The sequence below is a fragment of the Molothrus ater genome, chromosome 12 (genome assembly GCF_012460135.2).
Source record: "Molothrus ater isolate BHLD 08-10-18 breed brown headed cowbird chromosome 12, BPBGC_Mater_1.1, whole genome shotgun sequence".
NCBI lineage: Eukaryota > Metazoa > Chordata > Aves > Passeriformes > Icteridae > Molothrus > Molothrus ater.
This window is the reverse complement of record NC_050489.2, coordinates 8,415,093-8,430,550: the sequence shown is the minus strand read 5'-3', so window position 1 is coordinate 8,430,550 and position 15,458 is coordinate 8,415,093. Positions and strand designations below refer to the sequence as shown.

Sequence of the window (15,458 nt, the reverse complement as noted above, 5' to 3'; positions counted from 1 at the left end):
TCCTGTCAGGAAGGCTGTCAGTATTCTCAGTCCAGCCCAGGGATCTGAAAAAAAGCCTGGAACAGCCTTGCTGTTTGCTTCTTCTGTTGTTCCTTCCAGAGAAGTACATTCAATCATATACTGTTTGCCTAATTATACCCTGCTTTAACACTGTATTTTGAGAGTAGTTTTATACCTCCCTTTGACCAGAGAAGAAAGGAAAAACAATTCAGAATACAGCTTCTTTTCATGTTGTGCCTGTTCTGCTTATGTAAAATGAGAAGGGGGTGGGAGTGTTTGGTGCAGGGCAGTGTATATGTGCAATGACCCGACCTGGGCAGTAATCACCAATGTTCCCTTCATGTTAATGGAATAACTTATGAGATACTAAACTGTCTATCCTCAGTAAGGTGATGGGGCTTTGTTGGAAAAATCTAGATGACAGAGTGAGATGGTATGTGCTGATGGGATCAGTGTAGAGACAGCTCATGGCTCTGTGCAAGGTCAGCTTGGGTTCAACAAGGCTCTGTCACCCCAGCTCTGCATGAGCCAGACCAGATTTGGCAGCAGCAGTCCTGAGCTTATCACTCAGCTGTGCTCGAGCTGATGCACTGCAGAGTGTGTTGTGTGTCTTCTGTGCCACATCCTGGGCAGGCAGTATGGACACTCAGAGGTCACCTCCATGCAGAGCCTGTCCCCAGACCCTGTTGCTGTGGCTCTGCACCAAGCAGGAATGGCCAAAGCAGTGCCCACACTGTGCCAGCCCTGGGGGAGAGCTCCTGCCTGACCACCCAGCCTCCTCATTTGTTTCTGCTGCACAGTTAAACCTGAATAAATTGCCATGGGCATTGAGGTTTGGCTGTGTATGGCATATGTCATCTGTGTGTTACATTATTGTGTCTCCAAAAGGAGCAGTGAGGTTGTTTAGAACGTATTTACTTCTGAAAAATGTGTCCTCCTTTGGGGCTGGCACATGCTCTTAGTCTTTGCATGAAATCAGGATTGTTTAAGATGTGGCATCTTGCTGTTAAAAAGCAGATTTTCCTGAGACCAGTGATGCTGTTGTAATGGAGTAGCAATGGCTGGAAAATCCCTTTTAACCCAGTTGTTTTGTACACATACCATAGCAATGTTGCCTTCCTGGTTTGTCCTGTGATGTCTTCGAGGAAAAGGCTCATGTTGGTGATGTTTTGTCCCCTCTTTTACTTATAAAGAACAAATTGGGCATGGCTCTTTCACACTCCTAGCTCCTCCAGGGTTAATTCCTTGTGGCAGTGGGCAAAGCACAGCCCTGTCTGCAGATTTCTGCTCTGCTGGTGGCATCTACACTAATGGGGCAGCATGTAAAGCACTTCTGTAACTATGGCCTTCCTATTTTATAGCAGAGCTACTTGCATTGGAGGATTTTTATTCCCCTTTTGAAATTAGAACCCAGCAATAACAACCATTATGTCCAAGGCAACAGGTCACTGACCAGCTGTTTTGTCAGCCCGAGCAGTGTGTGGGTGCCATGTGACAGGAATATTTATCTGCCCCTGAGAAAAGTGTATCCACATAACACAAGGCAATACAATTTGTCAGATTGGTATCCCATTAGGGGGAATTTTACTTTAGTTGCTGCTTCTTAAAGGAATTAGTGGTCAAAGGGCTGTAGTCCTACTGCAGGCAGGTGCTGCTTGTGTCAAGTCTGGCTGTCCATACTTGCTCACTTGGCCCAAGGAACTTGGATCAGCTGCAGCTCCCATTTTTCAGTGGAGGATGTTGCCATGAATGTAAGACCTGTTATGAAGTTATGAATGTAAGACCTGCCCCTGTTAATTTGCATTAAAATTCACAGTTAAGACAGAAATTATTATATATCTGTCATTAATACCAGGGATACCTAGCTGGTGCAGAGGGGAAAAACAACAAAAACTAATCAGAGGGTGTTCAGGGACCCTTGCCATACCAGAGAACAGCAGAGCAAGTTTTAGGTTCAACTCTCAATTTCCTGGCTTTTGTTGATTTATATTTCCATGGAAACAGTCCCTCAGTGAAGCTTTGGCCTATGCATTCTAACTTCTAAAGGTGTTATATAAAGTGTTTCCCTTTTGCTCTAAGTTTTTTTTGAAAAGACACCATTCTGGTCCTATAATAAAGACCCAATCAGGAAATCATTTGGTGTTTAGAGGAGTCACACCATGTTCCACAATGATGATTCCAGGCCTCACAGAAGTGAACAATTAACTGGCTTATGTGATATGATTTACCTTAGATCAAGGAGGGATTAATGAGATCAGATTTGGATTGGTTTCTAAGAAATCAACAATTTCATGCTCTTGAGAGGAAAACCTAAGAAAGATTCCTGTAAAATGGTTTACCTCTTGAAAATTATTTTGAAACATTGCTTCCCTGAGTAGGACCTGTAAGCAGATTGGAAACAGGTCAGCACTGGGGTGTGCTTTGGGGTTTTTGGTGTAGCACGGGCAAAGGAGTGTCCCTGTGGGCAGGAGATGCTTTCTCTGGTTGCTGTAGCTTAGGTTTGAAAACAGACTGGGGGTGGGTATTTGCATTGTCAAGGACAGCTTTGGAGGGTCACTTCAGAGGGGCACAGGGCATTGGTGCTGCTGCATGCTGGGTTTGTGCCACATCGTGGAGGAGCAGGGGTGGCCGTGACCCCAGTGACTGTGGGACCAGCTTCCCAGGAAAACATGGACTGACCAAGCCCAGGTCAAGCAGCACCACTGTCAGCAGAGCACTGTGCTGGGATCCTGCAAACCATTTTCTGCTCTTGGGATCAGAAATGGCTCTGGAATCCAGTCAGGGAGTAACAGTGGGGCTGAGGCAGTAGTGAAGGTATTCTAAAAATATTATGGTTTCATGCACTTCTGACAACAGTAATTTGTCCCTCTCACTTTATATTTAGGAAGTGTAAGGTTCTTCCCTCAGCTTATTTTTGATCTTGTGCATGGCATACTGGAGACTACAAGGATGCTGATAAATTTGCATTTCTGAGTGAAATTCTCAGGAGCGTGTGGTCCCTCAGGACAGGTATTATTAGCTCCTTGTTTTCATTGGGTGCCTCAGTGAATCATGGTGTGTTTACAGCTAGTTTCTCTAACAGAAGACTCTGGTTATCTCTTAATAATGTATTCCTCAGTGTTTTTTATTTCCAAAGTGCTGTGGTAAGGAGATTTTCCCAAAGGCTTCAGTTTGCTTTTGTGCTTCAGCATTTTACCCAGCGCTTTTGGAAGAAGCGTCTAGACTTTTTGGTGAGGCATTTAATAGAATACAAGAGGCAATGTTAGGCTTAGGCTGTGCTTGGAGTTCACTTGTATTAGGCTCAATTAGCTTTCTTCTGAGTTTTAGAGAAGAATAGAGATGGCAGATCTAGAAGACTGATGATACAAAATTATTAGTCTCAAGTGGAAAGGGGAAAGCATTTTAGGTGAGTTTTTGAAGTCTGATTAGGACTAAACAACCTGAATTAGAAGAGAAATTAAATTCATAAATCATCTAATAATTCTTAGTGGGTATGAGGAAGCTGACGCTGGGAAAAATAACTCCAAGAAAGGTATTTGTATAGAAAGATATTTTTTCAAACCAGAATAATTCAGAAACGCCCATCAAAATCCAAGAATGGATTGAAATGGGCAGAAGCAGTGTGGCCAGGAGCACACTGAGGTGGGGCAGAACAAAGGCCAGCTGGGCGGGACGCGGGGCTCAGCCAGCCCTGCACAGCCACAGAGGAAAAAGAGTTATTGAGAAAAAACAGTCAGCATCCAGGCAGTCACTGTGGAACGGCTTTGCCCCACTGTAAATGTTATGAATTCCCAACCTTCCCTTGGACGGCAGATGTGGTGCCGGTCCCGGGCACCAGAGGAGCCGGGCGGGTTTCTGGGCGCTGAGGGGGTCCCCGGGTGAGCAGGCACTGAGGGAGGCTGCTCATCCTCCCAGTGGGTACAGAAACCCCAGGAGAGGCTCAGTCCCGGCACAGATGAGTGTTTGCGTGTCCCAGCACCAGTGAAAGGTGCATTTACCCCTGGAGTAATCACGTGCAAGCATCAGAGTAACTCAGAAGCAGCTATTTCCATTGGAAACGGGCAACTTCGCTTTTCAGCCGACACCAAACCTCCAGGCATATTTTCTTAGACACTCAAAATGATTTTTTCTTTTCCTGGTTCAATAACTTGTAAAGGACAGCTTTCTACCTGCATTTGTTGAAGTGCCATCTCAAAGTGTGCTGACACAGGGACTGGCTGACGAATGGCAAGTTATCAGATGCTCGGAGATGAAGGCAGCCGTAACACAGGCAGCCGTTGCCTTTCACAAAGGATGTGCCACCTTTCGTTTGCCTCTCCCTCCATTTCAAGGGACTCTTCAAATAAAGAAGGGACATGTGAACCTGTCTTGCCTGACAATTTTTTTTTTTATTGCATACCATGATAACTTGGAGTCACTTGTTACAAGCATTTTATGTAGTGGGTGAAATACCAAGGGAAAGGAAAGAAGTAATACTGTGCTGCCTGAAAAACTATGATCTAACATATAAATGTCACTGCATAAGTTACCTGAAACAACTGGAAGGGCAATTAACACCTGGTTTTATGGGAAACATTGGTTACCACTATCAGTTTTAATGAAGTGTATTAACTAAATTGTGTTCTGAGTATTCATTCAGCCCTGTTTATGGCACACTCTTGAGTACATTTACTGTTTGTCAGAAGTGCAAACTAGTGAACATATGAGGCTTTAAGACAGGCCATCTGTTAGTCTTAGACCCTTGGATAATTGTCAAACAGTTCTAAAAATAAGCACATACAAACTGCAAGGGGGTGCAAAGGTGATTTTTCTTTAGAGTCTGATAGCAAAGGGAAAGAAGAAACCAGAAATTAAAATTAAAAATAAACACTTTACCCTGTAAAGCAAGCTTGCTCTCCTTTCTTTCTTTCTTTTCTACTTTTTCTTTCCTTTCCCACCCTCCTCCTTCAGTGTGTCTTTTTTTTTTTAATAGTTTTTTCCCTCTTGCTCTTCTGGGTCATGGCATCCCTTGAATGCCTCTCCAGTTTAGGATTACAGCAGCACCAATTTAAGGCTCACAGCTTTCTGTAGAGAGCATAATCTCCAATGGTTAAAGCACAGGTCATCTTGTGTCCTCTGCCTAAAGTAATCCTTTTATAAAGTCAAGGCGTAAAGATTTTTATCTTTATGGATTGCTGTTAAAGGGAAATAGTACCTGTGTACATACATGTCTATGCTTATGGATATGCAATGAGTAATAACAGCTGAGAGATTTATTTTTGGACCAGTTTGAACTCAAAAGATGCAAAACATTGAAAAACGATTGCTGCAGATGGTATTTCATAAATATTTAGACACTCTAGCTTCTGTTTGTAGCAATTTGGAGGTTTTGTTGTGTCTTTTTTTATATATATGTTCAAATGTGAGACAAACCTTTGCTTCAAGTCAATGCCTGAATCTGAGGTTTAGTTTTTGTCTGGCAAGCTGTGCATGTTGGCAGTCAGTGGAGGCATCACTTCTCTTGTTTCTCTGCTCTGTAAAGGGAAAAGGAGAGAGAATGGGGAGGAGGAGACACCGTCCCAGTGGTCCCCAGCCATGACCCCGATCTCTGGGCTTAGAATCAGACAGTGCCTGAAGGGGTGATGGAAACCTGAACAGAGTGGGGAGAGGCAGAGAGAAACTACCTGGGCTCTTACCTGGGTCTGGAGGACCCCTCACACCCTGAGAAAAAATATTGGGATTAATAGGTCACCCAGTGGCTAATTACCAGTTAATTTTCATGTTGGCCAATTGTCACATGAATCTATTATCTCCATAATTCTTATTGAAATTATTTAAGGAATGGTTTCTGTCCATTTCAGTGGCATTTGGAAGGCGAGAGAGGCTTTGTAGCCTTTCATCAGAGTCCCAGTCTCTGTGTGACACTGCAGAATTTTACCTGGGGGTGGGGTATCACCAGCCTTGTTAGGCCATTTCTTAACCTTTGTATAACATATGGTCTTTTAGGGGTATGTGCTCATGCACATAGACAGTGTATTTGTAAATGGCTGATAGAAAATGTCTAAATCCATAACAGCTGCACAATGGCACTGTAGACTGGATGTGTTATGGCCCCAAACCATTATCACACCCCTCACAGTTGCATTTTATTTTTTTCACCTGCTCCTGTGTAGTACACCTGTGACTTGTTGGCAGTGAGTGCCATTGCAGTGTGGGAGACTCCCAGCTTGACTGCCTGGCTTGGAGCTTCGCTCCATCATGTGCTGCTTTTTGTGTGTGTTTTTTCTCTTGATCTTTATATAGCTTGTAAGAGTTCTTTGAACTGTTGTAAGTGATCATCTTTCAAGCCTGATGCTTTCCTTCTTGACACAGAGCTCTGAAAATGGAGATTGTCATGCCAGTGTTTTCATAATCATGCATGTAAAAAAACCAGAGAAATATTCATTGTGGATGTCCTGCACAAATGGCTTGATCTGCATCCAAGGGGCAGGCAGGGGGTGTCTCCAGGGAAGATCTGGAGAATAATCAATATCTACATGGACAATAATTAACCATTCTTTAAAATCTTTTTATTTCCTGCAAAACCCATCACCCAGTTCCTTGATCACAGACACTTCCATAAATGGTTCATTTGAGGATTGTGCAGCCAGTAGAAAATTCTACTTAAACACTGCAACAGCCCCGAGACTTGGGGTAGTTGCATTTTTCCCACTGATATAGCTAATGGAGTTGCTATCCATTTTGCATGATTATTAAGAAAAGAGATTTTCCAACCTTATCCTATAAATAAGCTGTGACTTACTTGATCTTGACAGGTGACTTAGTGCTGCTGTAGAGTTTTCCAGCTGCAATAATGTCTCAGAATGATGTATTCAGTGGGGTATCAGCTGTGAGCTGTGCGGAAACCAGGGGGTCTAACAGGAGCTGGGAAGAACCATTTTTCCTGTTCAGCTTCCAAATGATGTCGTGCCTCCTGCTGGCCCCAGACGGGCACGTGTATGGATGGCCTTGGAGCTGCTAGGCATGTGCACACACACAGGAGTGTTCCTGGAGGGCCTGCATTTTTGTGGCTGCTCTATTTTCCTCTGGAAACCACCATTAGGGCTTTTTTTTTTTTTTCCCTAGCTATAATTTCTGGAGTTGAAAAATCACACCCATGCTGTTTTCAGCCAGCCCACCCTCCTGCTGGAAAGGTGGGTGAATTTTCCTGAGGCTGCTTAGGTAGGCAGCACTCCTGTAGTATCACATGTTCCAAAGCACTTGCTTCCTTCTGGTCTTTATGATTTCTGTCTGCTGCCTGGAACAGCCCAGTAGCTCCATTGGGGTCAAAACTGTTCCTACTAAGGCACTACATTCTTAATACTTGATTTTCAATTACTCCCAAAGTCTAGTCAGCCAGGAGAATTTTCTGTGTCTGGGCACACAAAAAAGTGCCTAACAAAGGTATTTGAAAAACCATGGGTCAAATATAGAAAACACACGTGTGAGAGAAGAGACATAAGCCCCGAATGGGTGAGATGCTTTCTGACATCTGCAGAGCACAATTCCAATGAGCTGCAGATGCACAGGGGCACAGGGAGTAGAAGCAAGAAGATAAGAAATGACAATTGCTAGTAATAGGAGACAAGTTGCCAGACTAGTTTTTTGGAAGGCATGTTTTGAAATACATTTTAGTATGTGAGAAACCTATATGGGTTGCAGAGGATACAGAGAGGTTCTCATGGGACTTTCAAACACACAGTTATTTAGCCTTCACCCAGTGTTCACTGGCACCTGGGTGTGCAGGACATGGCATTTGTGCCCATGGCTTGAGCAGGATGTGCTCAGAAAGGCAGGGGAAGGATGCAGAGCACACAGGCTCTCATGTCCATAGGCATTACAGACCTGTTTGTGAGGCCCTGTGTAAAATGAGGCTCTGTCTCTTAACTGCATGGTCCAGGCACTAGCCTGCATATTGATTGTCAGTAATGCATACCTGGGGAATAAATGGTACATTCACAAGATACTAAGACAAAATTAAGATTTGCATATGAAAAATGTAATTTTTTAACTCCTAGCCCTATGGCACAGCTGATTTCTCAGCTCCTACCTTACCCAACTCCAAATGGCTGCAGTATTTGAATACAATCTGTTTGTTCCTTTGACAAATTCTGATCCCAAACCCAGTGTATTTCTTGTATTGGGAATGTTCAGAACATGTTATTAGCTGATGTTTGAGGAGGGAGGGCTCACAATAAAAGCTTCATTATCAGATTTAGAGCCACATACCATTCCTTTATTGACCTGCCTGGTGTAATCAATGCAGCAGCCACGCAAGTTTGAAATCATGTTCCCTGACTGTGGGCTGTGTGTCATGCATCCAGTGCTGATTGTGCATTATCTTTTAAATGATACTGCCTAACTAAGTATGGATTTGTCTACGACAAATAGCCCTTCGTTCAATTTGAAGATGGTGAACCTTTTGGGTTTTTTATTGATATTCAGGATGACCTAAAAATAGAACCGTAATGAAGCGCACAAGGAATGGCCATTGTTAAAATGCTGAGGAGTGTGTGAGCACAGAGGAGCCTGTGTATTCTTTCACATTTTCATGCTTCCCCAGCTAGGCTTAGTGGGCAAGCTTCTTGTCAGTGCTGCTATTGTGTGTGCAGGGCTCCATCCATCCTCCTCCATAAAGTCATTGTTAGACTTGAGAATAACATCCAGCACTGCAAAGGTCACTCCTTCTTAAGGCCAGGAAAATTTCCATGTATATCAAAGGAAAAATCCATCGAATTTTGTGTTTGGTGGTGTTAAATTGTTTGGTGGTGTTAAATTGTGGTGTTAAATTGTTAATTTGTTAAAAGCAAAGCAGTTCCAGCCGTCAATTCGCGAATTTCTCATTTGTGGGTCTGTATATTCAGTGTCACAGGCAGGGGATTCTGAGAGGGCCGGTGCTATGCTGAGCAGTGACTCTATGATTTCCCAGCTGGGATTTCGTTCGCAAGGGCTCCATCCGTGCTGCTGCCCCTCTCCCGCCGCCCGGGCCGGCACCGCCGGGAGCCGCGGCCGTGGTTCGGGAGCTGCGGCCGTGGTTCGGCGCTCAGCAGCGCTTGTGACACCTGGCGGTCACGGCTTGGGAGTGCCACAAACGGGCCACAGCCGCTCCGCTCTGCCGCAAACGGGGTCACCGCCGCCGGCCCGCAGCGCCCGCCGCCCACCAGCTCTTTCCACGAGCGATCTCCATCGGGGAGATGTCATCTCTGGATAAAGCGGGGGATTGCTCTTTTATCCTGATCACGATGTGATCAGCTGCGGATAGCATAGAAGGACCAGATGATTTATGAAAAGTTAAAATATCATAGTTTATTTTAAAGCTTCATCACTGTAAATAAATAATTAGATTCAAAATTCATTTTGTGTTTAAAAACTTATTCTTCAAGCTGGCGGACTTGCCCGACTCTGTTATTAGGCAGATGGAGACTAGGGAAATTGCTTAGGCTTGAAATAGCACAAATGAATTTTTATATTTGGGGATGCTGGGAACTCAGCTCAAGAAAACCTCACCATGAACCACTTCTCTAGTTGCTCAAATAATTGGATAATCATACAAATAAAGCTAGGCTTATGTGTAAGACTGGGGTTTTAGTCAGAACACAAAATGTGGGTGAATCGGTACTGCTCTAAAAATACGCTTCCGAGGTTGGCTCCAGGATTTATTGGCTCTTACACAAAATGGCAAGACAGGTCAGCATCCTCTGATGTGAGATACTGTGATGACATTGAAGCTATTACAAATCTACCAAAAGGAAAAAAGGGAACAAAAGAGACTCTAAACTGCTGAAAGAAATGTATAGAGAAAAGTATATTCTTTAAAGATATTTGACTTCTGGGTTACATGTCCAGCCTTTTTTCTGCTGGGAATATTACCCTGGTGCCTGAGCTGGCAGTTCAGCTGTTATTGCCGAAGTATTTCTTGGACTGAGAAGTGTGTGTCACAATCTGGTGTCTCTTGCTGCCAGTGCTTGCACCCGGTACGAGTGCGAATAAAAGAGTAAAATATGGCAAGGGTTCCCTCACGATTCAGATTTTTATTTTTTTAATTGTTACAGTGAAGGGAATCCCTAAAGGCAGTTTTTTGCCCATGAAGTTACCGTTTTCTTTATAGGTATTGAAAGGAGACAAAAAAAAAAGAGGAAACCTTCATGACTAGACTTGGCTTGTAGCATTTTTTTTCTAAGTTCATGCCAGCATTAACAGATCTGTCAGAACAAAGCAAATATGTCATATTGGCAGCTGTTACTTATGAGTACTTTTACTTTATTGCATTTTGTTTTGTAATAATTGAGAAGCTTTTATGTTGAGCTCTGCATAAATGGTACTGAGTGGGAGGGTATGGGCATGCTTTCTATTATTCTGCCCCTCATGCATGTCTCCTTTTTTCGTCTTTCCAGAACCACACATTGAGCCAGCACGCACAGTGAGCCACTGGCACTACAGGACACCTCTCTGCAGAAGACTTGACGGTGGCACAGTGGGGAGGACCATTTGAACATTACATCCAATCAAAGTGTCATTTGCAACCCAGATGTAAAACTCTAATGATTTGGCCATGAGGCGCTGCTATTATAAGCAGCTGGAAATGAATATTAATGGAAGAGATTAAAAGTATTCCATGCTCAGTATTTTTTATTGTCCTGCTTCAGCTAGTGTACTTTAGAGCTTCTGCTTCTGACTGAATTTATAGTGTTAGATAAATCTGCTTTGATGCTGTTGCCCTTTGTTGCTTCTTGTATTATATTGATAGTTAAAGATTAGGTGTGATTTTTTTCTTTTTTGTTAACTGCTTTTTAATTGCAATTTTAGGTAACTGTGCATTGTGATGTGATTGCTTGGCTATTGTCTGAATATTTCTTTTTAATTTTTTAATTAAAGACTAATGCTTTGATTGGATTTGCCAGTTCACCGGACAGTGATTAAAACTATGTAATGAATATAATCGGTTTCAGTGCAACTGGATGGTCTGCTTTATAAATGTGACTTAATCTGATTGCAATAACTAGTACAGTTCAATAAAGGGAATACATGAGCTTAGTGTCAGAGCTTGTCTGTCTGTCAGTGCCCCCTGCATTGCTGCTGCTGCTGCTGGGGTGGCTGAATCTCAGTGATCACTCACCTGATGGCACAGAGCACTCTGCAGCCCAGGAGGAGGGAAAGCAAAAGCCATGCTTCTGTGTCTGGTATTGTGTTTGCTTCTGGATGTGCCTCCCTGGCTCCACGGTAGGTTGAGGTAAGAAGATGTACTATGAGAAGGTATTGCTAGCTCATAATACTCATTAATATTTTAAATTTTTCAGCAAGAACAGAAGAACCAGACCTATAGCTGCCTTGCCCATATCTCTGTGCTCCTTTGTTTCAATACAAAAAAAAAAGTTTCTGCATTGCATACAAATGCACAGATACTGGATCAGGCCTTGCTGACCATGGTAGGAGGCTGCATATTTTACCCACCCCAGACCCCCAGGTATTGTACCTCCGTGTAAGTGCCAACAGAGCCAGTTGCCAGGCTTTCTTTTACTCTTTTTAAACTTATCTTCTGGTAAGGAGGTCAGGGAAACAGTCATTTTAAGGACCATGGACACCTCTGGAAAGTTAGAAAGATGTAGTTCTCCTGGTGTCTCTGGCTTGAGTGAATCATAATCATCATAAATATTCAGCAGTTGTGACAGCTGAAATGATGTGGATACCCATTCCCACAAAGTACAAGGCTTTGCAAGACTGTGGCATGGGAACATGCACAGTCAGAGCCTTTCAAAATCGCTGCACTGAACTAGAGCACAACTGGTTGTCATTGGGCCATGTCTGGGCTTGGAGCATGTAAGTGATATTTTGTAGGAAATATGTTTTCATGGACATATAGTCAAAGCTTAAATTAGTTTATATAGTGAGCTTTTTTACAAGTGCAAGGGTGGCACAGCTTGTTGATGCTGCAGCCCATGTTTTCAACAATTTAGATCCCTGCTGATGTTGACAGTGCTGTTGCACACACACGGTTCCTTCAGAACAGTAAGGGAAGGCTACAATCAAAGCACAACTTCAAGCACAACTCAAGTAGGGTCATCTTTACAGCAGGAAGCACCAGAGCAGTCCTAACTTAAGAAAAGTTACTATTCCCCCCCCAAAAAAAGAATGTCCTGTTTGAGACAAATGATAGATGGTTTTTATTCTGCTGAAATAGCAATGCTAGAATAGACAGTCAGAGTTTAGGCTCAAAGGTGGCTTGTGATAAATTTACGAACCCTAATATAACAAAACTAGGAATGACTTTTCTTAATTCCAAAGAGGACAGTTCTGTTTGCATCTAGATTATTCTTAGCTCACTGTTTCTTCATCAAAATCACACTGAAACGATCCATTTCTAGAGAAGAGCATTAACTTTCAACCTGATTATTTCTCTCTAAACCACAGAACAGATGTTTACGGGCTGAAAAATTAGTTAATGAAATCACCAATTCATTATTCCTGTTCATAATAGAAGCATGTTCCTAACTCAATGTTATTACTTTAAGATGGGAAATGGGAAAATGTCTTGCAGTACAGGCTCATAGACATGCCTTTGCAAGAAAACCTGGGGATGTACAGCAGCTGCTGTGGAAAGAGCTCATGTGCCATCTTCTCCATGCCAAAGAAAGGAAGCAGGTTCTTACAATGGAGATACTGAAAAAGGAGGCTCTTTGCCTGACACTGGTTTGAAATGATGCTGGATCACTTCTGGGCAAGCCTTCAGAAATGAAAAAGACATAGGTTTCTACCTTCAGGAAAAGGCACTGCATTGTGAATCCCAAGAGCTGAACTGATGTTTCCATGCAGCTCGGGGAGCTGCCTTAGTAGTGCTGTACTGAAGCTCATGCCTTTGTCTGAGCATCTCCCTGCTGACTAGTTAAAAGGAGGTGCACAGTCACTGTGCTGAGATGGGGAACTCCCCACGTGGGGATCCTGTTTGGAGCTGCATATATTCCCCATGTTAGTGGGAATGTGGACGTGGGTCAGGGTGCTGGGAACCTGCTCATGTTTCATGTGTCCCAAACCCTGACCATGCCAAGGGCAGGGGCAGAGTAAAAGGATAGTCTGATTTTCCACCTGGCCTTTGAAATGTAAGTGTAGGTACCCAGTTTGTGGTAATTGGGAGTGGGGCTGGGCCCAGCCTCATCCCCAATGAGCTGCAGCTGTGAGCAGCAGGTGAGCAGCACTGACAGCAACGAGCCATGGAGTGCCCAGGGGCACTGACCAACCACCAAAGGGAACAGAGGGCACAAAGGTGCAGTGCATTAACAGGAGGGTATAAAATGTTGGGCTAAAGAACAAGAAAGGCAGATGCTTGCAGCCTTCTGAAGTGACAGGGTGTTACTCTGTATGGCTGAATGCTTAAAGCCTTCTGCTACTGTATGGTGATACTCTGTGTGTTGTGGCTGTCTCAACTGCAACATGTGCTGTGACAGGTAAGTGAGTGGCTCCATGAGTGAGGGCTGGGGTCCTGCTCAGTCTTCTTCATCTCTTTGGGCATATGAGCCTCACTCATGAGCAGCCCAAATCAGGTTGGAGAAAGGGGCTGGACTGTGCCCCTGGGTCTGGGAAAAATAGCTGTGGTCCTCTTCTGCTCTTACAGTGTTTGGGTAATATTTGAACACCAATGGACTAATGCCACTTCTTAAATATATTTCTTTCCAAAGTCAATATGGGCAAATGTGCAGAAGGCTTGCCAGGAATCTACTGGGTTATTTTGTGGTATTTTTGAGATAACCAGGCCCATGTGAACAGTCATCATTACATGGCAAGGAATGTTGCTGCCTTGATAACTGCTTTCTTAGGGGCCAAGAAATCCTGTTTAGGGTGTGGGGGTGAAAGCTGCTGCAAAGAAGCAGAGGGAGAGCTGCCCACTTTTCTGTTCCTGCCATGGAGCTGGATCTGTGACACACTGGACACCTGCAGCTCACAGAGGTGATCCTTAGCCTATGCCAGGGTGCAGGACTGGTGTCTGACCCTGTTTTTGAGAGCCTGGAGCCTTGCCAGGCAGGGCTCTGGGGGGCAGAGCTCTGCAGCACAACGTGGGGCCTTTGTCTGGAGCTTCCTGTGCTGCTGGTGCCACAGGGGAGCAGGAGCAGAGCAGCCCTGCACTGGTACAAAACAGCTTTGCTGCCATAGTTGCAGTCACACCAGGGAGTGCTTTGCCAGGGTAGTATATAGTTCCTGTATCCGTTAAAAGCTCCTAGGGAAAACAGAGCCTAACTGCAGGTGGAAAAAAGATAATATCACAGCTTCTGGTACATGTCTGAGGTTTCACCCCCTTTTTCTTAGTGGCCAAGAAGTGCTGCTGAAAGCATTTGGAAAACAGTCAGAAATGTTGGCTCCAAAGGCAGCTATATTTCAATAGCTATGACGCATTGAAAACAGGCTGGAGAGCCTTTCCATCATCCCTGTGATGTTTCCCTGCCTATCTGTGTAACCTGCAGCTCCTGTGTGGTGGTGCAGACAGGGGCTGGCACAGGCTGTTCAAGGTGTGGGCTATGTGGATCACTCACAGGTAAGTGAAAACCAGAATTGCTGAAATTCTGGCTGAAGATGGGCTTTAGGCAAAATGTCACTTTATGATCCTAGTGGCATTAGGACCAGTACAGTGTTGGAGATAATGAATAATTCTAAATTTGCAATGAAATGTCATACAGACAGTTTAATATCTTCATGCTTAGAAAAATACTGAAATGTAAATTAATATAAACAATAGATTAACAAAGGACTTGTATTTGTAGCAGTCTCTGTATTTGTAGCCCTTATGCACTGAATGATCTTTGTATTTAGCTTCATGACATACCCACACATCTAAAACACATGAAGATACTTAGTCAAGAAGTAGCAACCAGCACCTATTATCTATGTAGGCAGCTTTACACATTTGTGCTCTATTTGATGCTTGTGTATGTTCTTGTTCTGACCCACCACCTTCAGCAAGGATCACCACCTTCAGTCAGGTGCCTCAAAATCTTGGAAAAAGCAATGTTTAGCCAATTACATGCCAGAAGAAAGGCAGACAAAAGATGTTTGAGGACCATTTGAGAGAGTGGGTGACTGATCACTTTGTGCTGAACATCTTTGAGTGGATTGGGCAAGATCACCCTACTGAGCAGGGAAAAGTCAGGGAGTCAAGGGGCGTGTTCCTCCACAACCTGACTGCCCTCCCAGTGGCATTAAGGGAAATTCTGCTCTGTAAATCTGCACATTACATGTCCAAAGTGTACATGTTAGTCTATCTGACCAATGTCTAAGAGTAGACTGGGGTTTGGTGTGTTTATCAGGCTTTTAATGTGTAAAAGTCTGGTGTGAACAGTGAAAATTTTTCCCATAGTCTTTGTAAATGGTTTCTGTGTTTTGGCTCACACCCTAAAGCAGGGAGGTTTCTGCAATCCCCTCTCCTCCAGAAGCACAGTCTAGGTTGGGTAGGGGTG

The 15,458-nt window shown here is 43.8% G+C and overlaps 1 protein-coding gene across 6 annotated transcripts in view; it reads left to right on the top strand.

Annotated features, from left to right (window-relative positions):
- The window catches only part of ZNF423 (zinc finger protein 423), a 279,999-nt gene extending 268,952 nt beyond the window's left edge, over nucleotides 1-11,047 (top strand). For all 6 annotated transcript variants that reach the window (XM_036390304.2, XM_036390301.2, XM_054516151.1 and 3 more), the window contains one exon: nucleotides 10,413-11,047. In XM_036390304.2, the coding sequence (XP_036246197.1) occupies nucleotides 10,413-10,442 (30 nt within the window). In that variant the 3' untranslated portion in view covers nucleotides 10,443-11,047. The remainder of the gene's footprint in view (nucleotides 1-10,412) is intronic.
- Nucleotides 11,048-15,458: the final 4,411 nt, after the last annotated feature.